Source organism: Artibeus jamaicensis, unplaced genomic scaffold (assembly GCF_021234435.1).
Source record: "Artibeus jamaicensis isolate MK-2021 breed Jamaican fruit bat unplaced genomic scaffold, CSHL_Jam_final scaffold_625, whole genome shotgun sequence".
In the NCBI taxonomy this organism is placed as follows: Eukaryota; Metazoa; Chordata; class Mammalia; order Chiroptera; family Phyllostomidae; genus Artibeus; species Artibeus jamaicensis.
In genome coordinates, this window is record NW_026522051.1 from 2,197,447 (window position 1) to 2,221,775 (window position 24,329).

At 46.9% G+C, this 24,329-nt stretch overlaps 2 protein-coding genes across 6 annotated transcripts in view; both read left to right on the top strand.

The window, feature by feature from the left end:
* The first annotated feature begins 1,881 nt into the window (after nt 1-1,881).
* SLC19A2 (solute carrier family 19 member 2) lies at nt 1,882-20,804 on the top strand. The gene is made up of 7 exons (XM_037167442.2): nt 1,882-1,924; nt 2,027-2,422; nt 8,678-9,298; nt 14,336-14,558; nt 15,288-15,480; nt 16,044-16,185; nt 18,032-20,804. The coding sequence occupies exons 2-7, from the start codon at nt 2,219-2,221 to the stop codon at nt 18,158-18,160; spliced, it is 1,512 nt and encodes a 503-aa protein (XP_037023337.2). The 5' UTR covers nt 1,882-1,924; nt 2,027-2,218; the 3' UTR covers nt 18,161-20,804.
* A 1,997-nt stretch (nt 20,805-22,801) lies between these two features.
* The window catches only part of CCDC181 (coiled-coil domain containing 181), a 30,194-nt gene continuing 28,666 nt past the window's right edge, over nt 22,802-24,329 (top strand). For 4 of the 5 annotated variants that reach the window (XM_053659390.1, XM_053659387.1, XM_053659389.1 and 1 more), the window contains exon 1: nt 22,802-22,978. The gene's annotated coding sequence lies outside the window, so the exon portion shown is untranslated. The remainder of the gene's footprint in view (nt 22,979-24,329) is intronic. The other variant, XM_053659388.1, reaches the window with a different exon arrangement.

A 24,329-nucleotide genomic window follows, 5' to 3' on the forward strand; every position in this document is an offset into this window, starting at 1 on the left:
ATCTCCACTGCTGCAGGGTGCCCACATTCTTGCCACATAGCCCCCCAGCACCAGCGCCCCAAGTCTGTCTTCAGACAGCTCTCTGATTTCCGCTTCTGCTACCAGCAGAAGAAAGTTCACCGCTTTGGAAGGGCTGGTGCGACTCAATAGCCCACGTGGATATTCTCACTTTTGCCATGTAATGTAACAATCATAGTTGTACTATCTCATCAGATTGGGTTCATCCCCTACACGAAGGGGGACTGTACAAGGGTCATTCTCAGAATTCTGCCTACCTTGTCCTCTTAGAGGAAAATAGTAAAAAAACAGTTTCTCCCCAATTCGAGATCAACTGTTTGTCCATGCCCAACATTGAGAAGGAGACTTGATTTGCCCAAGTGATTTTTACCAAAGAAAAGGTCAACAACCAGTGATGAACACAACTTAGGTCTGCAGGCCTCAGGCGAGGGACACTAGGTGGCCTTCTCTTTCTGAGACCTGTCCTGGTTTTCTTTTTCTTTCTTGTGTTTTACTAAATCGCTGAATGTTCATGCAAAGCAGTCACCAAGAGGACCGGCGTTGTTCTCTCTGTAGTCATGATGAACAGACTATATAACTGTATTATGGATGTCAGAAGTTCTCACTGTTTAGTCTTAGGACTCTTAGTTTTGAGGACTTTGTTTTTGTGGGTTGTATCTATCAGTAAATGCCATGTTAGAAATTAAGTTTGGAATGTTTTTAAACGCAAAAATATATAAGCACACATTCTCTGAGCCTTCAGTGATGATGTCATCACACATCACGTGGTCTCTGGAGTGGCCAAGGAAAGCCTTAGAATTATTGTGAAAGGAGCTTGACCTGGAGGAACTCTGAAAACGCCCCAAAGAACCCCTCTGGCTTCCTAGTCCGCAGTTTGAGACTCATTGCTGGGCCAACCACTGCATTTCTCTAGAGAGTAATCAATTCATATATTTTGGTGCATTCACTTGTAAAGCCTTAGAAACAAATCATTTTTCCTTTTACCGCATTGCTCCTTGTGGGAGACTTCTTTTTTGTGGTTGGTTTCAAAAAGTTTCCTTTCTGCAAAAAGTGCCATTTGCTTAGGAAGGAGAAAAATTGAGCTAGATGGGTCGTAGCATATATTGAAGCCAAACAGAGTTCGAAAGCATTTCGTGTGGGCTTGTTACTCTGCAAACACTGCGCTGAGAAAATTGCTTTCAGTGATGCAGCTTGGTCTGCAGGGGACGGATTGGGAAGGAGTCAGGTTGTGCGTCAGGCAGAAAGAGGCTTACAGACAAATGAAAGAACTGGGGCTTCTTGTCATGCTTTGCCCTTGAAAACTATGCGAACTCCTTTTTTTTTTTTTTTTTTTTTTTTACCGAACAGATAGGTGGTATTTCACAGTTGCTTTACTGATTCAAAGTTTACTTTTTAAAAACAGGCTATAGCATTCTCTTCGTATCCTGCTTGCGAAAGTGACAACATAGAGCTAAATCTCTTTAATTAGTCCTCCATTGAGGTCCTTGTGTTCAGGGACTAGCTGGCTCATTCTTCTCATAATATTTTATGTGCTTTCCTTTCTTCCGGTTAGGCTTCCGGGGCTTGCAGAGTCTTTCAGTGACAGCTGAACACAACTTACACCACGAAAACTGTCGTAGGGTAAAGCAATCCCCTGCCCCAGAGGTCATGTCAGGCCTTGCCCACTAAGTCTCCGAGAAAAGAGAATCTGAATGGACGCCCCGAGGGACGGTGACAGAGAATGAGAGACGGGGACGCCCTCTTTCGGCTGGGATTCGACCCACACGCAGCATCCCTCCCTGACAAGCGGTAGCAAGGACCTTGACTAAGCCCAGCGCTGTCGCACCCCTGCCCCCACACCCTTAGCCCTTGCCGCCGCCCTACACCCTGGCCTGGGGCGCCACCACCGACCAATGGAAGAGAAGAGGTATCCAGACGTCTTCTGTGATTGGCTCTCAGCCTGGGGGCGTTGCGGAGCGTCAGCATTTGGGCACGCCTTTCTTTTCTTTTTTTTTTTTTTTCTTGGCAGCTCCTTGCGGTTCTACACGTGAAGTGCTCGGCGCTGGGAAGGCCAGCGACCCTACTGGAACAGTCGCGCTCTGCCGAGAGGAGGCGCCACGCGTGGCGACAGGTGCGGGCGCTGGGGCAACATTTGAACCTCACTCCATTTGGCGGAGAAGGAGGAAGAAACCGGGCCGGGTCCCCGCCTCTCGCGCCCCGGATGGATGTTCCCGGCCCGGTGTCCCGGCGGGCGGCGGCGGCTGCGGCCACCATGCTCCTGCGCACGGCTCGGGTCCCCCGCGAAGGCTGGTTCTTGCCCACTTCGCTGCTCTGCTCCTATGGCTTCTTCGCCAACCTCAGGCCGTCCGAGCCCTTCCTGACCCCCTACCTGCTGGGGCCCGACAAGAACCTGACGGAGAGGGAGGTACGGGTCTCGCGGGAGCCTGGGGCCAGCGTGCGGGGCGGGCGGGGGTGGGGGTGGGTGGCCGTGCCGGCGCCTTCCTGGGCTGATTTGTGACTTTTCCCCGTTGGGAGGCGTCCCCTCGCCATGTGCTAAATGAATTCAGGCCGTGTTTCTGTCCTTTGGATTTACTGGGCGCGCTTTCTGCCAAGGACCCGAACGCGGGCCCGGAGCCCCGGGGCTCCCGGGTGTCGGGGTGGCGATGCCGTCTTGGAGCTTAGCTCCACTCTGCTCAGGCCTGTCCCGCAGTTCCTGCTAGGGGTGTATTGGGATTAAAAAAAAAAAAAGACAAAACTGAAAACAGCAAGCTGCACTTTGGACATGGTAAAGATTTGGTAAATATCTATTGATTGAAAGTAGGGGACCAGATGCTGTGTAACACCTGCTTTTATGAAAGCCCCCCCCCCGCCACTGCACCCTCTTCCTTCTCACACTTTACCTTTGACGAGATGGATGTGCTCAAATAAGGACCGTACAGGACAAGAACCCATCATCTGGATTTGGGTTGATTCTTAGTTGAATGAGGCTGTGTCCAAGGATATGCGGCCCCCCAACCCCACCTCCTGGGATAAAAGCTGATACTTAGATGGTATCACAGAGTTGGCGTTTAATTACAGTTTCTTGCCTGTGAATTATTGCTTCACAGATGTTAGTTTTGCCCAATCACGTGGTGAGATCTTGCAAGGCTTCTGTCCCTCTGTGATGTTCAGAGCAATTGAGAGCCCATAGTCTGTGCTTAAGAACTCCTTGCTGGTTGATTTTCCTTAGATGAGGGTTTATGAGGACTTCAGAAATGCATTGTGTATTTTTTAAATATGTTTAACTCTTAAAGCTTATGATCAGTTGCAACACTTTGCTTTTAAAGAGGAAAGACATGTGAACTGAAAAAGGAACTAAACTCAAGGTGCCCCACCACAAAATACAGCAAGGTCAACGTTCTCTTCCTAGAACACGGCAAAGCCTGAAGGCTCAGGTCCGGTGTTCTGTTCTGGAACACTGCAAAGGGCGAAGGCTGAGTGGGCACTTGTTAGCTGGCCCCGTTTTCTTGCGCCCTCTGTTCCTCCCAGTTGCTGTGAAATACTCCTGTCTACACCTTACTCTTCTCCCTGTGATTCGTCACCGATTTTGAGTAGTGACTCGGTGTCCCTGAATAACAGGTCAGAACAGGATGTAATTACGGCTAATTTGGTTGTTGCTTCGCTCCTCTGTTTTCAAGGTCGTTTAACAGGCAGTTGAAAGTTGGGTGTTAAATCCTGAATGGAGGGTTTCATTTGAGTTTCTCCTTGTCCCGCCTCCAGCAAGTGTATCAGGGACTTTTACTGAGCTTCAGATCTTATGTTTCTCATTCCTATGCCCCACTCCACCAGAGACTGTAACAGTTACTACACATCTGAATTTTAATATTGGTAATTAAAGGGAAAGGGCTGACTCTTGGGAAAGTGACCGTAGTAAATATGAGAATGATCCTGGATGCCCAACACAGCCTCGGATCAGAGGTGTTGCCCCTGAGGCTGAACTGACACCGCCGGGGAGCTGCCGACAATGAAAGTTTCATGCGAACGGCCATGTGATCAGTGTGTGCACCTTGCCTGACTGAGCAGCGCTGGGGGAGACCGTTCTCCCAGTGCTGCTCTTTGAAAGCCGATCCGTTTTGTCCCGTGCCCTGGGCAGAGCTGTTGTGGGATGTTCCATCACGCGCCCTGTCTTACCAGAAAGCTTTCTAGAGTGAGTGAGGTATGTGCAGGGGGCATAGAAATAAAGCACAGGTGCCAGGCCCAGGAAAGATTGCTGATTTGTGAAAAACATAGCACACTCCTGTTATGCAAATTAGATGAGGAACAGGGCAGGGTTTGAGGATCAGGGAGCGTCTGGGAAAGGGGTGTCCTGGGTCTCTGAGGGCCCTGGAATCAGGGCTGAGTCTGTTGGTTGTGTGCAGTGTGGCTCTGCTCGCCCTCTCTGGAACCCTAGGCTTTTAAAAATACCCTAATCATTAAAGTAAACAGAACGATTTGCTCTCCTTCCTGGCCGAGTGCATGCTTTCGCCAGTGGACAGTGAAATAAAAAATAAGACAAGATTTTTAGGCAAAGTGAATGTTCAGTCATGGTCAGCGATATTCGTGTTGAAGCTTCTACTTCCCCCTCTAGAAGACTTCACAAGTGTCGAGTTGGATTGCCTTAAATAGAGCTATTGTTCACCATACCCAAAGACGAAAGGAGGAAAAGGATGGATGGACTCACAAAGGATTTTTTTTCTTAGATTCCAGAAAAAATATTAACCTCTTTTAGCTGCCACTTTTAAAGTTTTAAACAGGTTAAAGTTTGTATCCCAAGAGTGGGAAGCCAAATGTTTAATAAAATAGAGCTCTTTATCCCCAAGGTCATTTATCTTTTTGTCTTTTTTAGCGAGTGATTTGACAGGCATTCAGTACTTCTCTTTGGTTTTCTTAAAAAAAAATCCACCTTGCTGTAAAGCTCTGCTCAGAGCTTTACAGAATTTGGCTCTTACTTCTGCCACAGCCTTACCTCCCTCGACCTGCATCCTCCTTCCACATGCCCAGGCTCCCCCCACCTTCATCTTACAGTCCAGCATGTTCACGGGCTCGTCCAGTTCACTGGCGGGGTCTCGAAGATGAGACCTCAGCCTGGAGTGATCCCCCCACACGGATCTGCTCGTGGCTCTCTGTTGCCCCCATGTCCTCACCCTTCAAGGCCCATCTCAGAGAAGCAGCTGTGTGTTCCCTCCCTCCCTGGTCAGTGGTGTGTGTGTGTGTGTGTGTGTGTGTGTGTGTGTGTGTGTGTTCCTCCCTGGGTTGCGAACTCCTGGAGAACAGCCTTCATTTTCTTCTTCCTCTTTGTCGTCCTGGTTGTCTTCTCCTACTCCTCCTCCTCTTACTCCTCCTCCTCTGCCCTCCATACAGCTCGAAAGCTGTGTCACGCAGATCCTTGCTTATTAACTACTTGTCTAATTGCTGCTTGATCCAAAAACAAAGCCTGAATCTGAATTAGAAATTAAAGCCACACGTGTCTCCCCTTGACTGTTTTTTGTCTCAGAGGAAAGCACAAACCAGCTCCGACCCAAGGAGTTATGAAAAGTTCCTTAGGGTAAAGTCAGTTCCTTTTGCTCACGTGGCAGATTTTGCCCGAGATAAGGTGTTGCCCAGGGTCTGGACAGCAGCGTCTATAATTTTTGTGTGTAGGAAGTTTGCCTTCAAGATTAAAAGTGTCCATTAACAAGCATTTTCGGTGTGACAGCTTCTCCTTGGAGGCACTGAGAGAGAACTCTCCTCTTTTGGAGACCCAGTGGCTAACCTCCGGAGATTTGGTCTTTATCTCTCTGTGATGTCCTGTAGAAGCCCCCCAGGGCAGGTCAAAAAAGCTGCCGCCAGCATTCAAAGTAACCCTGGAACACGGTACATGATCCATAAGAGTTTATCAGTGGGAGAAGTGGGGCATCCAAGTGCGTTGGATTCAGAATACCTGGGTTCACTTCTTCCCCTGCCAGTCAGTCCGCAGCTGTGATAACTTGGGACAGTTTACTTAACCTTCTCTGAGGCCGAGTTTCTCAGTTGTGAAATGGGGGTGATGGCATTTCCCTCTTTGGGGTTCAGGGGGCAGTCCTGTCGGCAGGGTGGGTTGCACAGTATATGTACAGTCCCTCGGCACAGGGAGAGATTCACCGCTGCGGTGCCGGTTGTCCTGTTGGGGGGACACTCACCTGTGGTTGATCTCTTGCGTAGAGTAAGTCGCTTAGACTAAGTTAGAGAGAAGCCATCTGGTTTCTTCCCCAGCCTCCCCACCTCTGCCCACCGGCCTTTGCTTTTTGTTTGCACTTGGCATTGCAGGTCTGGCCATGTGACTTTTCCTGTCTTCATTATCTGTGTTGTGGATTTGTATTAGGAGTAGAAACAGACAACTATCAACACTTTAAATCGGTGATGAAAGGGATGAGATTTATGTAATGGAAACTTGGCAGTTAACCATTGTGGGCCAACTCTCGTTGAGAGGCTATGATGTGTCTCAGCACACCGTTCTGCTAGCGTGAGGAAGTCAGAGACCAAAGGCACGTGGTGGGAAATGGGAAGAGGGGATGCTGAGGGACATTGCGGAGGGTGTTTCAGAAGAAAGGCAAGACGGCTCATAGGGCTTTCTGGTGCTGCGCTGGGAAGACATGCCGGGGGAGTGGGCGTGCCGAGTCAGACCAAGGAGGCACTGCCAGACCTAAGAAAGCTGGAGGGGAGTATCTGTACACAACAGGTACAAGGAGGAGGGGGGAGCTGTCGATGGAACGCAGCTACGAAAAGTCTGGAGGGAAGCCTTCACCGCGCCCAGCCTTCATCTCGGTGCGCCCTGGGCCCCTCGGTCTCCTCCCGTGAGGCCGCCTTACACCGTGGTTCACCCATCACAGCGTTACTCATACTTCTCATGTGTCTTCACACTTCTGAACAAGAATCATTTTCACAGTTCTTGATTATGCTTCCGTGTACATGTTCAGGTACAAGAACATTTTCTGATCCAGTGAAGGTTGCTAAGTGACTTACAAGCACAAATTAGATCAAACTTCATGAAGGCGAGGCCATTAGGCAAGTCACTTTTGCTCTGTGGCCAGTCAGAAACAAATCAAGTCCGGAACATATTTCAGATTGTATTTTACTTTTTTAGTTGTGGTATGGACTGGCAGAAGATTTTCCAATAATTGCTTACTTAGTTGTTCCTCTAAAACCTTAAAACAGCCCATTGTATACCCGGGTGAACTGAGGTGTACATAAGAGCTAAAAAGAAAGTCGCCCTCGGACAAAGAGTAGGATCACAGTGTCCACGCAGAGTGTTAGCTTGGTACCAAGATGACCTTTCAGAAAGCACGTGAACATTGGGGCCACTGGTGCAGAATTCAAAATGATCTTCAAAAACTGACTGGGTAGACCTTGCTAGACACTGGGCACGTACAAGAGGAAGGAAAAGTCCCCTACAAGGACTGTCACTGCAAAAATGGGGGTGACAGTTCAATAAATGTAGCTAATTCATATTGTTCCAGGTGTGTTCGCTTCAGACCGATGAATAAAGCGGAGTGAGTTACACGTATTCTCTCTGGTTTAGGTCTGATCCCTCTTTTACTGAGGATGAAGATGAAGTCTAAGAAGAGCTCAGGGAGACTTAGGGGTCACACCGCAAATGACATTCTAGCTGAGGTTTTAATGGTTTAAAGTGTAAAGGTTATTTTTACTATGTCTCAATTCTAAAAATACATTAAAAAGAAAACAGCCAACATTGCTATTTTTTCCAAGCAAAAAGGAGGACACAGAATTTGCCCATAATCCTACCATCCAGAGATTATTCTATCAGGATTGTAAACAGATTTACCATTTCTTCCCTGGGTTCCCAAAGAAACACAACTTAAAATCAGAGAAAGCAAAGCAGCCCCAATCAAACAAGCAGTGGGACCAAGGCTCCCTACCCTGTGGGTAGAAGAAAGAATTGATGAGGATTCCAGAACATTTGTTTCCAAGACATTTATTGAGCCGAGCCTCTCCTACACAACATGTTGTCCATTAGGTTGTACAGATGAGTCACCGGTAAAGAACTTACAAGGCACTGGTTCTCAGCTCTGGGTCATGTTAAAACCTCTTGGGAGGTTGTTAAAAAATGCCCATGGCTAGGCATTCGGAATTCTTAGAGTTCCTCGGGAAGTGTGCGGCCATGGCTGATCATCAGTGCTGTGCGGCCGCTGGGGAGGCGACGTACACAGAGCAATGTCCACAGAGCGGGCGGGCGGCTCTGCAGGGGGAGGTGGTGGCGGTGGAGGGGTGCAGTCAAAAAAACTTCACTCACCGACACAGAGCACAGAGTGGTGATTACAGGGGGGATACAAGGTAGTGAGGGAAAGTCAGTGAAAAAGAAACGATTGAAAAATAAAGAATACGCTAAAAAAGAAAAGAGAGCTCTGAATGTTGTGGTACAAAGACTGTAAGCTCTGGCAGTCTTCCAGGATGAGGGAGCCTGTGAACTCGGCCTTGATGAACGGGGAGGATCTTAGGGAAAAGAGGATGGAGTGGAAATGCGGGAGTGTATTCCAACCTTTCGTCAGAACTGTTGTCCTCATTTCTTTGGTTGATAAGGTGACGGTTTTGAGGTGTCGGCAGGTTGTTTTATAAGAATAAATTGTTATGAGTGTTCCAGGTCCTTTGATATCGCTAATGGGTTTTCCCCTCCTTTTCCTGTCAGGTCTTCAATGAGATTTACCCAGTATGGACCTACTCCTACCTGGTGCTGCTATTCCCGGTGTTCCTTGCCACAGACTACCTCCGTTACAAGCCCGTCATTCTGCTGCAGGGACTCAGCCTTATCGTCACGTGGTTCATGCTGCTCTATGCCCAGGGACTGCTGGCCGTTCAGTTCTTGGAGTTCTTCTATGGCATTGCCACAGCCACTGAAATCGCCTATTACTCCTATATCTACAGTGTGGTAGACCTGAGCAGGTACCAGAAAGTCACAAGTTACAGTCGAACTGCCACCTTGGTGGGCTTCACAGTGGGCTCTGTCCTGGGGCAGATCCTCGTCTCCGTGGCGGGCTGGTCCCTGTTCAGCCTGAATGTCATCTCTCTTACCTGTGTTTCCGTGGCTTTTGCCGTGGCCTGGTTTCTGCCTATGCCACAGAAGAGCCTTTTCTTTCACCACGTTCATCCCACCTGCCAGGGAATGAATGGTGTCAAGGTACAGCATGGTGGCGTCGCACAAAACGGCGGTATTGTTAATGCCACCTCGGCTTCTCACCACCTTCCGGGCTGGGAGGATGTCGAGTCAAAAACCCCCCTACACGCCGGACAGCCTCCCACGGAGGAGCCGGTAAGTTCAGCCTTAAATTAAGTCTGAGGGTTTCTTTCTCCTCGGGGAGCCAGACTCACAGTGAGAGAACCGAACAGACAGGAGGACCCCCCTCTTGCAGGACGTGCCATTCATGTGCATTCAGGTTTTAACCGCGTTGGTGGGTTAGTTCGTTCGTTTATTCATTGATTCCAAACAGGGCTGATTTAAGTTAGGGATGGCAAAGGTGTTTCCCAGAGTGAATGACCTTCCAGGTCTCACTGGCGCAGCACTCCACTGTGTCTGCGTCAGAGGTGGCTCAGAAGCCATAGCAAGGGCTGCCTCTCCTTCAGCTTTCGATCCCCAGAACTTGGCAGATAAATAAAGCACTCAGGACATTTTTGCTAAATGAATAGATGCAGTGATTCCAACAAATGATGAGTATCTACTTCCGGTTTCTGAACTGAAGCCCAGAGTACTTAAGGATAGGCGGTGTTACCTTCCTCTGCTGTGCTGGAAACATCTTGATTTTAATTCAGATACTTCACTGAAGTGGGATAGTAATGGGTAATCCAGAAGAAGAGACTCAGAAGGAATATTGAAGAAGGTGAAATAAGTATTAGAAGTGTGACTGTGACAACTTGAAGAGAGGGTTGGCATCAGAAGAATCCATCCATCCATTCTGTGCAGCCGGGAAGATTCACTGCCTCCCCGCCTTTTCAAAAAAAATAAAAGCTTGTTATCCTATCAGGCCATAAGCTGTGGGGGGCAAGATTCATTCCAGACACACTGAGTTAGTCTTACACATCCTGGGACAGGCTTGGACATAAGACTGTTCCATTCCAGCTTGGCAGACGGGCTCTGTCAGACGTGAAACCAGGCTCCATAAGCTTCGTGGGCTGATCCGGAGGAACAGAGTCTGGCTCCCCTCCACCCGGGTTAACCCACACCGATTCCCCGTGGCATCTGACGTCCTTACTGAAGCCTGGTCTGTTTTGCCCACCCTTGTTCTTCTCTTCTGGTGACTGGTGGACATTTAGGTCACGATCCCAGAGCTGGGGTCACACTGTGGAGCCTGGGTGACACTCACCGTGACACACTCTCTGATAACTAGGGCACACGTGGGCAGGGGTACCAGGGACAAAATCGGAATGAAACGCTGGTGCCCTCGCAGGTCATTTGGTGACGTTGGGGAGTTGACAGAGGGTTGATAAGGGAAGGAAGCACGAATACTCATTCGATATGTCTCATGTAGAAAATCGGAATAAGAACTGTTTCTAAAAACCTGTTTGAAATGTGTTAAAATGGCTTTAGCTGAGATTGGTAGGTATATAAATACCTATAAAAATGTGTATTATTTTTAAATATTGACATACAGGCCAGAGTTCTAAAGGTTTTACAGACCAGTGAGTTTTAAACTTTGTGAACATGAATAGAAAACTACTCAGTGAGAAACATTTTGTGCAGCAGCCAGCACTCAGATGTGTGTGTATATTATAACTGAAACAGAGGTTTTTACAACAAAGTATTTTATCTTGACACATCCCATTCAATTTTTTATAATGCAGTCATCACCCACTAAATCGATTTTTGTTGCCCACTGAGGTGAAACCTAAAGTCAGCTAATGATTTGAAATCTATCATCATGGAGAAATTTTGTATTTGTTGCTCATAGATGTGCAAAATGCCAGTACTTGACATGCTGAATAATGATAAAATTTTAGAGTTAGAAATGATTCTAACCACAGGTTGTAGAACAGTCATAGCATATGATTAAAGTTACACGGGACTTTAGATCTCCTGACGGTCTCATTTCAGAGATAAGATTGGGATCAGAGACAGTGACTTGTGCAGAATTACACAGAGATCCCCCTAAATGTAATTTAAGAGTATATTTAAGGGATCCACTTCAATCTCTGTTTTGCTCCGTGAAGTCTTTCACTGGGTTGGGGGCCAGCACGGTTGGAACCGTCCCGTTGGCCACAGTGCGTTGAAAACCAGGGTGCGGGTCGGGGCCATGTGTCCTTGGCTCTGCTCCTGGCACCGTAACAGGCAAGCAGTGCTGCTCGGCCGCTGTACCGCCCGAAACGCCAAGGTGTCCCTTCGACATGCTGGGAGGTGGCGAAGGATGTGGGTCCTGGAGGTGGCAGTGGTATGTGACGTTGACAGAGCCCGTAACTGAGCCATAAATTGTAACTGTAGTAATTACGGTAGAGAAGAGTATGTGGGCAGGCAGGTGGTTTGATCGTGATTTTATAGAAAGGGGAGATGAAGTGGAGCCAAAATAAGCAGCGCAATGAATGGGCTCGCAAGTGACTGTGGTGGGAGAAGCAGTGACTGCTTAAGGGTGTTGAATGGCTTTCTGAAAAGCTGGTGTCCAAGTTGAGACCTGAGTGACAATAAGGGACCAGCCGTGAAAATCAGAATAAAGTGCAGTCCTGACTGGTAGAACCATATTTTGATAAATAATAAGTTTGTCAGACAGACTCTCAAAAATTTCCCTCGTAGACATTGGTCTGACGGTGGATAAATCTCCCGGGCACACAACTGAGCTAAGCAAAAGGTGGCATCTGACTTGGTATTGTGATCACTCACTCTGCCTTTTAAAGGTTCTGTTTAAAGATGGCACTGCACATTAACTCAAACTGGATTGAGTCTTGAATATAAGAACTAAAACCACAAACTCTTAGAAGAAAATGCAGTCAGCAAGATCCCCGACACTGGTCTTGGCAGTGACTTTTTTAACCTGACACCCAAAGCAAAAGCCACAACAGCAGAAAGAAGCGGAGCTGCCACAACTGAAAAGCTGCCCTGCACAGGGGCCTGTCAACACGGTGGAAAGGCGGTCTGCTGGACGGGAGGCGGCGTCTGCTGGACGGGAGGCAGCGTCTGCAGACCGTGCATCCGACGGCAGGTTAGCATTCAGAGCGTGCAAAGAACCGGTACAGCACAGCAGCAAACAAAATCCAGTTAAAAATGGGGGAGTTAAAAATAAAATGAAATGAACTGGGAAAGATCTGAGTAGGCCTTTTTCCAAAGAAGACATAGATGGACGTCAGATACAAGAAGAGATGCTCAACATTCCTCATCACCAAGGAAATGCAAGTGAAAACCACAGTGAGATTCCGCTCCACACCTGTTAGAATGGCTGTTCTCCAACAGACAGGAAATCACAAGGCTGGCGAAGCTGTAGAGAAAAGGAGACCCTCTGACACCGTCGATGGAATGCGAGTTGGTGCAGCTGCCGTGGAAAACGGGACAGGGGTTCCGTGGGACCACCATGTGACCCAGCAATCCCACTGCGGGTATTGATCTGAAGAAACAAAACACTGATTGAAAAACGTCTTCCCTGCTCATCAATTCAGCATCATTTAGGACAGCTGAGACGTTCGAACAATCCAGGTGTCCCCACGTGGACGGATGAGTAGAGAAAATGTGGTGTGTACACACGCAGTGGGATGTCACTCAGCCGTAAGAGTGAGTCCTCGCCATTTGCAACAACATGGGTGGCCTTTGAGGGTATTATGCTCTGTGAAATACGTCAAAAAGAAGACAACTACCATACGGTTTCACTTAGGTTTGGAGTAGAAAAACAAAACACAACACCACAAGCTCATAGATGTAAAGAACAGATTGGTAGTTGCCAGAGGCAGGGAGTGGGTGGTGGGAGAAATGTGTAAAGGGTGTCAGAAGGTGTAGACTTCCAGTTACAGAAGAAGTCAGTCCCGAGGGTGTAATGAACAAGATGGTGACGACAGTTAAAAATAAATACTACATTGCAAATTTGAAGGCTGCTAAGAGAATAGACCTTAAAAAGTCTGTAACTACGTGTGGTTACAGAAGTTAACTAGAATTACTGTGGTGAGCATTATGTAGTATATACAAGTATTGAATCATGTATACCTGAAACTGATCTATTTTAGGTAAATTATACCTCAATGTAAAAAAGGATAAATAAAGGTGTGAAGGGGCCGGCGGCAGGAAGAAGCACTCTTTTAACATCTGGATGTTCTGATGCAAGACACGTGGCCGCCGCCAATGGGAGGGTTGGGCCGGGCTGCCACCGTGGGTGTCATTGCCCTGTCACGTGGCTCCTGTGACACATCCTGGCTGCTGTGTGCCATGTCGTGGGCAGCTCCCCTCTGGTCCCTTTGTCTTCTGTCGTTCTGCCTTTCCATGCTCACCACAGCAGTAAAACCCCCGTGCTCTGACCAAGGCTCAGTCGTCACGGTGCACAGAGACGGGGAGACCTGCGGTGCAGCTGGAGCTGGAGGGACCTCGCGGGGCGTCCGGAATTGCGTGCCGACTGCTTGGCGCAGTCCGGGGGTGGTGCGTAGCTCCAGGGCGTCTCCATTTGCTCCATTATAAGCACAGTAGCTTCATTAACTCAATATCCTAGTAATGTTTCCTATAAATATTGGGTGATACACTCCAATGTGTAAGGAAGAAAGATAAAAGTCACAGATGGCCCCACTACCCAGAGAGGATGGCTGCTAGCGTTTGGGTCTAGTTCTGAGGGTTCTGCCTTAGCCATCACTGTTCAGTGAGTTGTCAGCAGTAAGGACAGCGGGTTGTCACCGCGGGACTCTAACTGGAGGGCGATTTAATAGTTACTGATTCTTGTTGCTCCCCACTGTGGGGGGGATGTGGGACGTCATTGCCCCTGGGCTGAAGTCAGCGACTTCTGACCACCTTTCTACCTTCATTTTGTAAACAGTACATCTTTTGCTGGGTTGATTACATACAGCCGTGCTGATGTTCATAGAGCATTTAGAGCAAAAATTGTATGGAAATGTGTTTTTTTCCCCTGAGAAGATAAGTGTAATTGCTAGACATACAGAATACAGGGTGGGGCAGAAGTAGATGTGCAGTTGTGAGTATGCAGAACACAGCTTATTTTTGTGGTGCTCACCATTGTGCGACTCTGCACACGAGCCACTGTGAAACCACTTTGCCTCACCCTGCATGTGCATTTTCACGAGGAGGGGGTGTGACGTCTGCTAAACAGGACGTGGAGCCTGTGCGTGGCTTGCCACCCAGTCGCGCTCGTGGTGGCTGAGCTCCCCCCTCGCTGTGCAGGAGCGCCCGGCCGAGCGTCTGCTGGTGCTGAAGGTGCTGTGGAGAGACTTCGCCGTGTGCTACTCCTCGCGGCCCCTGCTCTGCTGGTCGGTGTGGTGGGCCCTCTCCACCTGCGGCTATTTCCAGGTCGTCAACTACACACAGGGCCTGTGGGAGCAGGTGACGCCCTCTCGCAGCTCCGCAGTCTACAACGGCGGCGTGGAGGCCGTGTCCACCCTGCTGGGTAAGCGGCGCCGCGTGCCGGGGGGGCGGGGCAGCGGTTCCTCCCAAATCTGAGGGAGCAGCGAAGGGTGACTTGTCTGTTCTGCACTCCGGCTTTATGTACACTAACTCAGTCCTCCCTGAATTCCCGAGGTAGGTGCAGTCACCGTCCCCATTGTATAGGTAACGAAATCGCAGACAGTTTTGGGAATAACTTGCCCAAGGTCCTAGAGGTGGTAAGTACTAGGTCAAGATTTGAACCCAGAGCCCAGGCCACTGACTGTTCTAATTTGTTGACATGTGTCGTAAGGTTTTTGGGAGGCCTTACGTGACTTCTGTTGAACACGTAGAACTGTGCCTGGCACTGAGAAAGCCCCCTGCAGACTTTAGCTGTCGTCACCACTATCGCCCTTTTACCGAAGGGCCCTGGCGCCCCCTGGGAACAGTGGTTCCGTAGCTCGTTGCTTCTGCCTTGGCCGCCTGTCCCCAGCAGCATCCCAGGGTCCGTGGCCTCCGTTACCATCTCGTTGCCAACTGCCCTCCCCCAGTCTCTCACCCTCACGCTGACTCCACAGCATTTATACCATCAGAGCCAAATTCTCTGCCTGATTTCCAAGGCACACAGTAATCTTGAGCTGCCTACTTTGTAAGTCCACAGCTTTTAAAATGCAATAAGCTGATTTTTAAATTAAAAAAAAAAAGTATTTACTTAGCAAAATAACTAGATTACTTTCCTCTTTCCGCTCTGTAGGCGCTGTGGCTGTTTTTGCAGTTGGTCACATCAACATACCCTGGTCCACGTGGGGGGAGATGACGCTGTCTCTGTTCTCACTCCTGATTGCTGCCGCGGTGTACACCATGGACTCCGTGGACAGCATCTGGGTCTGCTACGTGTCCTACGTTGTCTTCAGAATCATCTACATGCTGCTCATCACCATAGCAACGTATGCATTTCACCCAAGGCATCGTTAGGGAAATCTGTGGTAGCGTAGACCTTCTGGTTTCTTTACAAAGAAACTAAAATTCCTGGTTAAAGGAGGCAAACGGGGAGAGCATTATACGGTTTTCTCCTGAGCAAGCATCTAGGCAAACTTCATTTATGTCCTTGTGCCTGTGTTCCTGCTGTTTCCAGATGTTCGCAGGAGGTTTGCATCCCTTAAGGGTTTATTTATTTTAGAGAGAGGGGAAGGGACAGGGAGAGAGAGGGGAACATCACCGTGTGGTAGCCGTTCACACGCCCCCTACTGGGGACCTGGCCTGCAACCCAGGCATGAGTCCTGACTGGGAATCAAACCAGTGACCCTTTGGTTCACAGACCAGCACTCAATCCACTGAGCTACGCCAGTCAGGGCGAGATTTACATCATTTAGCAACAAAATACTTGTCACTTGGTTGGGAAAGGAATTGATGGTAGCAAGAGGGGGGTAGCCTTCCGATTCACAGGAGAAACTGTAACTTCCCAGGAAGATATTGTTGTTTATTCCTTCTTGTTCTTCTGTTTTTGAAGTTTCCAGATAGCCACCAACCTCAGCATGGAGCGCTACGCCCTGGTGTTCGGTGTGAACACCTTCATCGCCCTGGCCCTGCAGACGCTGCTCACGCTCATCGTGGTCGATGCCAGTGGCCTCGGCTTGGACATCACCACGCAGGTGAGGTCTGTTCTGGCCCTGGAGGTGTTTGATTTGATCAGGGTGGCGGAGTGGGGCGTGCCTGATGAAAACAAATCCAGTGTAGACAGACACCAAGTCAAAAGTAAGTGTCCCCTCCCATTGCCATCTGCCGTCCGTGGCTCTTGACTTCCAGGAGCGTGTTGGGGTGATCCTCTCTTGATGGGGCCCTGCTGTACCTCTCAGCTCGGTCTCCCTTCTTTATTCAACATCCCCCTCACTCAGATACCACAGCGATGACCTGCTGTGATGAGTAATAGCATTATGATTCTTAACACCTGACCTATTGAGAGAACACCTGCACAAACACCCAGGACTCCGGGAACACTTTTCTTTGTTGAGGAATCGTGTGGTTGCAGGTGCCTTTCTGCACCATGTTGATAGGTAGGGTTTGCCCTGTGCTTCGACGAAATAGGCAGTCGAATCACCTGCCTGCCACACCCCCAGCTCGGGCCAGGGGATGGCTTCCCCATTATTCCCTCCACATCAGCAGAAATCAGCTTTGTTTTTACTGACGAGATCTAAGAACAGGTAAAGGGCACTGAGTGCTTCCTGTGCACCAGGTACGTTGTGTAGAATTTTGTAGCGTTGTCAGGATTAGACATAAGACGAATCTGAGAGGTAAGCAGTGGTAAGAAGTCAGAGTTGACAGCAGTGCGGCAGAGCTCGGGTTCAAACCAGCATCTAACCCTGAAGCCTCCTCGTCCCCCCTGCATCCTGCTGCCCCAACAAGGTGGGGGTGGAGGAGCGGGGGAGCGGGAGCTTATTACTTTCTGTGAACGTTTCCCAGTTACTACCAGCACTGAAAACCTCGAGAAGAGGTTAGGCGTGCAGGAGTTAGGTGCTCACACTGGGGATGGAGGGTGGGGCAGAAACCAAGTGCCTGTTACCCTGCTGTAGAAATTATGGTTTTGACCGCGGGATGGTAGAACTGGGTGGGTTATGCCGACACTCTGACTGCCATGACTGATGAACAGGTTCCCCACAGGAAAATGTGTCCAAATGTTTTAAACTTGGCTGAAAGACTTAGAGCTACTCTCTTATTGAACCCATGGACCAGCTTATAAGTATCCAGTAAGTTATTTTAGGAGGGATATGGTGCTGATGTTGTTGATAAACTATATAGTCACATTAAAAAATTGGCTTAGAGGAGAGCCACATAAAAAGTAATCCTGCAAGGGAATACACAGGGTGGGGCAAAAGTGGGTTTAGAGTTGTGAGTACTCCAACACAGTTTATTCTTATATTATTAATTATTATATTTTTCCACACACACAGCTGTAAACCTGTCTTTGCCCCACCTTATAGTTGACCTTCTATGCCCCCTTCTAGGGAAAATTTAAAGTTCTTGACCTTTCGAACTTGGCCCGTTAGTCATACCCAGGTATTGTATCTGCAGAGGGTAGAGACCACGAGTCTGACAAAAGCCACGAAAATACAAACAGTCGCATCAACAGCATCAGCATTATGCTAATAAACACTTACATACGTGAGCTCATCCCTTCCCAGCAACCCCGTAAGGCAGAAAACACGGCATTAGGAATTCTATTTTGAAAGTGAAGTCAAGGCTCAGAGAAGTGTCTCAGTCAAGGTCACACAGCCAGCCAGGGATATAGTGAGGATCTGTGCTCAGGCTTCCGGACCAGCACGCTCTGCTGCCTGTGTGTGTTTTCAGCGCCTGACACGGGGGTGAGCACACTGTTTTTTGAAGTTTTATGGAGAAACTGAATGAGTTCTAATTTTGAAGTGTGTTTATTTACACACACGTAATAGAACAGCTCGCCTTCTTACTGATGATTCTGTCAATGCCTTCTCTCCCCCGCATTAGTTCCTGATCTACGCCGGCTATTTCGCCCTCATTGCTGTGGTTTTCCTGGCTAACGGTACAGTCACTATTATGAAGAAGTACAGGAGGCAAGAGGACCCAGAGTCAAGTTCTCAAGTAACTACTATATAGGACACCGCTGACAAGCCGCTACTCATGGCAGGGACTCCGCACCACCACGGCTCTGGGTGTATTTCATCTTTACGGTGCAGACATGTATTTGTGAATGAGCACTTCATGGCTTCGAAGCAGCCAGCTGACCATACATGTATTCCTAGAGTAACACAATAGTGTTCAGAGAAGCAGAAGTTTATTCCGTGGGTAATTTAAAGATGGCTTTTTTCTGATTCAAAAGGGAACTCGATTTTGAAAACCAAGTTACTGCAAACAGTCATGCAGCATAGGCTGCCGTGTACTTGAGAGCAAGTGCGTGGTGTGTCATAGGTCAAGCACTTCTGTATCTGACGAGCCGGGTTGGCGGGGGTAGGGGGAGACCGGGGCTCCACGGGGACCACAAGATGTTACAGCCCGAGGTAGAAATATGTTGTGACAGCACCTGCCTCTGTTCAACCGAATTCTTGTTTTGTGTTACTCATGTGCATTTGTGTTTCTACAGATGAAAGCTGTTCTCATCACAAGCAATATTTGCTCTGGTTAGGTGTCCTGTCCTATGAGGAGTGTGTAGCATTTCTGATAACTTATTTTTAAAAACTCACTGTATGAATGTTCTCGGTTCCCATCTTGACAGTTCTGTATTTGTGTAGATTTTTGTGAGAAGCACATGTTTGCATTATTGATATGCTTCCCAGAGAAGCTCATTTAGTTAGAAAATAAGGCAAGTTTTGAAGCCTGCTAATAATTTGAATGAAGAGACCTAATCCAAAAAAAGTAACGCAGGTTTCCTCATCGTTTATTCTTCAGTATGAAGGGCTGTTAATTCCTTGATGAAAAGTTAGAATATGGGCTAAAGACACAACTAGCCCACTCTGCACTTGCATTCCCTTTTATTTCCAAAATAAAACGAAAAAGTCTTTTTTTAAATAACTTCATCTCCATTTAGAGCTTTTATATTTGTCCTTCACATCCAAGATAAGGGTGTCATTAGTATTTGGATTATTCCAAGGCCTTTTCCACAATCTTATCCTCTTTGATTATTTCAATGGGACAGGAACCAGGATAGATGTGATCCCTGCATTTTGTACATTTCACCTGCCTTTTCTTCTAAGAGTGGATCACCTAGAATGTTTGCTTAAAGTAACAACTGCTAGTGATTCCATTTCCAAGGTACTTGAACAAACATTATTCTGTGTACATTTAATCCTCAAATCAGTCTACCAAGTGGCTGCTAGAGTATGGGAGACACGAACACTTTTTTAATTTAATATTTATTGCAGTTTTTTTTCCATTACCATGTAGTCCCCTTATACTCCTCTCTCCGCTGTGATCACCACAGTTGTTCGTGTCCATGAGTCCTTTTCCCTTTTTGCTCAATCCCTCGATTTTAACGCCGCCTTTGTTGCCTTATCTTGAAAAGAATCTTGGGGTGGGGGGTTAACTTTTTTATAGCAACACAGCTAAAGAGTGTGAGTAATAATGTCAAGACTGCAGAATTGATGTATTTATTTGGTTCAAGCGGAAGCTCTAGAAGCAAATTAATAGGATAAGACTCGGTCATTTTCCACTCACCTCTTTGCAGATACAGGGAAGGGGAAAACACTAAGGGTGGGAAGGGGACATAATGTCATGAAAGTGGCAGACTCTAAATTTATATTTCATCTTCCATTTTATTTTGCAACACAGGGAATTGTTTACTCAGAAACAAATGGAAAAGTGGTATTCGAAGCGTTTCATTTAATTTTTTAACATAAAATGGACTGTGGTGCAATCAAATTGTTCACATTACCAAAGCATCATTTGGCCTGAATTGAAATCAAAGTTCATGGCACACAAATGGAGCCTTTACACCCGACGCTGATACGTTCACATCTTTGGTGTGTGGCCACATTTGTAGAAGCTGCAACCTGTTCGCAAATTGTACTGTATATAGTCTTGCAAATAATTGGAAATAATTTATTGTACTTTTATTCGGTTCTGTATAGATTATAAGATTATTTTTATTAAATAAATATTTTACAGTATCTTTCCCCTTTTTCATCAAAATTATTTTAAGTTAATAATTTGTCTTAAGACAAATTTCATATTAAGCCTTCTCCTCATAATTAACCTTGTATCCTGTTAATTCTTCCATTGCTTTGTGATCATTACCTTTGACTCTTCTCCTTATTTCTGTTGTTTTCCTAGTTTTTTCTAGAACAACATTGCAGTTTATTTTTCTTGATTTTGACACTTCTCACTTGTTTTTAAAAACTTCTCCCTTTTAGAAACCAAAAAGACCCACATTCCCTTTCATGTTAACTGGATTTTAAAAATAAAGTAAATGAAACCAAATCAAGGGCAGAAGCTACCATCTTGTGTTTGTTCCAGCCCCAAATACCGTGATACCCAGGGAAGCATTGGTTGTTCATCGTATCCTGGACACCAAATCAGTTTTTTCTCGCAATACCCAAATAAGCACCTTTCCTTTAACACCCCCTTCCAAAACCGGCTTCCTCGAGGCATTAATTATCACCAAAGACTTGGAAACTTTTAATGCCCCCATTAAATTTTAAGATAAAATTTTCTGTTCTCATACTTTTATCCCCTGTACCTTAATGCTGTATGCCTTCTGTCTAGGGACTGTGCCTTATTTTTTGTCTTTTGTTGCAAAACACATCCATATGAATACTGAGTTATATAGATATGTAATGGGCTCAAGATAGCCACCTGCCAGTGCAATAGCTAAATCCCTATTATTTTTTAAAACAAGATTAAAATGCCTACGAATACTCTCTAGTCCACTGGGTGATTTATTCAAGGCACTGTGCTGCAATGATAGAAACTGTTCTACTTAATCATGCATCCTCACAGTTAACACCTAACATTTGTTTAAGGCGATTTAGTTTGGAAAAGGCATTTCTGGCCACTGCCTCCTTTGTCTGGAAAAGGATCTTAGAGCAGTCCTCATTCCTCTATTGTTTTCATTAATGAGGATGGGAAGGAATTCAAAACGCTAGGTTTTCAAAAGAGTCCGCCTTAAAAAAGTAAATCATTGCCAACTTCCTGGTAGTTTTGATCAGCGTTTCTACAGTCCTGCCTGCCTTGCTCAGATCTCAGGCCACTTAGGGCTGAGCCCCTGGCAAACATGTTTGGCTCACAGGACAAATCTAATGCCTCCTCTCATTGTAAGCTTTGAATTTCTCCCTAATGTCCAGTCAATGGAGCAAGTCTGCAAAATGTCTCAACAAACCCAAACAATATGAAAATACTGTGTCTGTCTGCACAGATTAGAAGAAATAGATGAGGCATTTAATTGGCCTAAAAATGGTACTGATTTTAATGGAAATGCTTGTTCACAGGTGGTACTGCAGTGGTTTTCACGATGTGTTTAAGATATCTCAGGTGGTACTGCAGGCTATTGAGGATAAATTGCATTTTAGGCCACACTGCCCCCCACCCCCCGCCCCTTTCATGTTTTAAACCAGCAATTCGAAATCACCTGAAGATGCTGGGGTAAACTCAATGCCTGGCAAACGCCATCACCTATCTCTACATACAATGCCCTACCTGCCCTCTTGAATAAGTCATTCTTCTTAAGTTCATATTGTCGCGTTTTTCTAATTGGTCCCTCTTTTTTATTTTTTTGAGCTAAATGCATCTGTGTGCATCAGTCACCCTGTGTTCCCTCTCCTTTTAAAGTGAGCTCCTTCATGCAGGGATCAGGAATACGTCCTAATGTTTCCCTGCCTTCTTAAATGAATGACGGTGCCATAAACCTTTTGCAGTGGCTCAGGTGTATCAGGACAGATTGTACAGTGGGAAAACTATCAAGCTAGGAGTTCCGAAACCGAAGGTCTACTCTAGCTTTGGTAGTAATTCCACGTTCAGTGAAGATTTGCCTAAAATTCCTTTGCCCTTCCATAATCAAAAAAACGTATTTTTATTTTTGTCCAAGTCTGTGGCCTCAAAGCGAGTTCTGCAGCAGAACAAACATTAGGTCATTCCAACCTCAAGTTCCACTGGGCAGCCAAGGAATGCACTCATTACTGCCATTCATTTTAACCTTGAATCCTATTTTTTTTTAAAAACTTAGTTTACGGTCTGGGTGATACTTAAAAATCCAATTTTATATTGCCCCTCTTTTGGAGAAACAGTGCGCTATTACACCAAATGATAGAAATTCTAAAAAATGTTTTAAAATAATCTGAAAAGTGGATTGTTCTGAGTATATATTTTCATTTCTCGTTTTTATTTATTTCTGGAGGGGAGGGAACCATCCTAATATTTTGTTGTTTGTGAACACAATCTAAATTCGGGCCCCACATCTGGTAACTATTTGGCAATTTGCCTATGTACTAGGGAAAACAAAATATTAATAGTTTTTGACGTTAAAGAGAGAAAATACAGAAACATACTCATAGATGTTCCAACAACTTCCAAACACTGGCAAGAGAGACAGGCACCCTTGGAAAAACAACCAGGAGAGGAGAGCAGCCTTCAGCCAGCACCTAAAACAGCTCAGGCAACCCGTGGGTGCCGCCGGAAGTCCGCGGTCGTCTCCGGGGAAACCGCAGACTGGCAGGTCCTCCGCGGACACATAAAACCAGGACCTGCTGGGAGCTGTGCAGGTGCCGCAGGCTGCCGTCTGCGCCTGCGCGAGCCCAAGGCGCCGGCGTAGTGAGAGACGCCCAGGTGGAGGACGCTGAGTCGCGCCGTTGCCATAGCAGCCAGGCCCCGGCAGCCTTGGTAGTAGGTGCTGGGTTCGCTCTCACTTCCCCGTAAGAGCTTAGAAAGAGGAGGAGAGGATTGCTCCCCCGGCCATCTCTGTGACCTCAACCACTGCAGCTCACACAGGCAGGAGGGGCTATAGAGGGACAGAGGGAAGGATGGTGTGGACTCATTCAGGGGGGTGGGGAGCGAGGGGAAAGGGGGAGCCACCGGGGACATGTGGAAGGAAAGGTGGGTAAAGATGAGAGGGAAGAGCCTTCCTGTTGGCTCCACATCCTTCCCAGTGTCGGGTCCACGGTGCCCGGCAGCGGCTGGCTTGGATTCGCGTGTCTGGCCTCACCACTGTCATATTCTTCCCCGTCCCCACGGTCTCCTGCCTGGGACAGAAAACTCACTCCTGAGACGTTAGCTTCCAAGAACTGAGGTCTTCATTAGATCGGTGGTGCCTTGGATGCAAGTGGAAACGATCGCCTGATGTTTGCTATTTATTAATTGCCATGCATTGCGACAGACATACGAGTTTTTTAAAAACGTTTACTCACAGGAACCACACACAGTCTTGGCAGGCCGCAGCCCAGAGAATAGGCCAGGTGGTCTCAGGAGGTGACTGTGGGTTCGATTTTGTTTCAGTACTTATGTTATTATGTTAAAAGGTTTTTCCTTTGACATTTTTCAACTTTCTTAGCTTTTGGACAAGCGTATGTTTAAATGGTGATGAGACTAGAGTCAGTGAGTTGGATGAAACTCCATTTGAAAGTTCTGAAGTCTGAAAGTTACCAAAAGTTGTGGATATCTCTGGACTCGGGGTGATTCATGGTTCAAAGATAGGCAGTCACGTACCTACGCAGGAGTTAGCAGACACTCAGGGGGAAGGAACTGATTTCCGTCACTGCAGTTCTCTATGAAGAAGGTGGTTCTGGTCCAAGCTAGTTGCACGGATTTTTACTGAGGATAAACATGGGAATTAAAATGTGTGAAAACTCACAAGAAGTCAGCACTAGGCAATTCTGTTGTGTGTTTTTGCTCAAGCTGCTGACTGTGTACGGTAAGGCCAGTTCCCTGAGAGGAAGATTAAAAGAACAGAAGGGGATTAAATATCTTGTGACGGACTTGGAAAAGGCTTAGTGGACTTGGTAACAAGGGTTTATGCTTCATGTTCTTTGTTTGCTTGCAAAACAGCCATGAGCTGGTAAGCAGAATTATGGGAAAATAATGGCACTTCAGTTCCGATGCATCTTTTCATTTACTTCTGAGGCACCAGCTGTGCCTTTGTTTTTAAGTAAAGGCATATTAGTGTGCTTTCATAATACCTACTGTGTTTAATGTGTCATCAATTTATTTTTCTTTATTTTGCTTACACTTTTTTAATTTTTTAAAATATATTTTATTGATTATGCTATTACAGTTGTCCCATTTTCCCCCTTCACTCCCCTCCACTCTGCGCACCCCCCTCCCACCCACATTCCTCCCTTTTAGT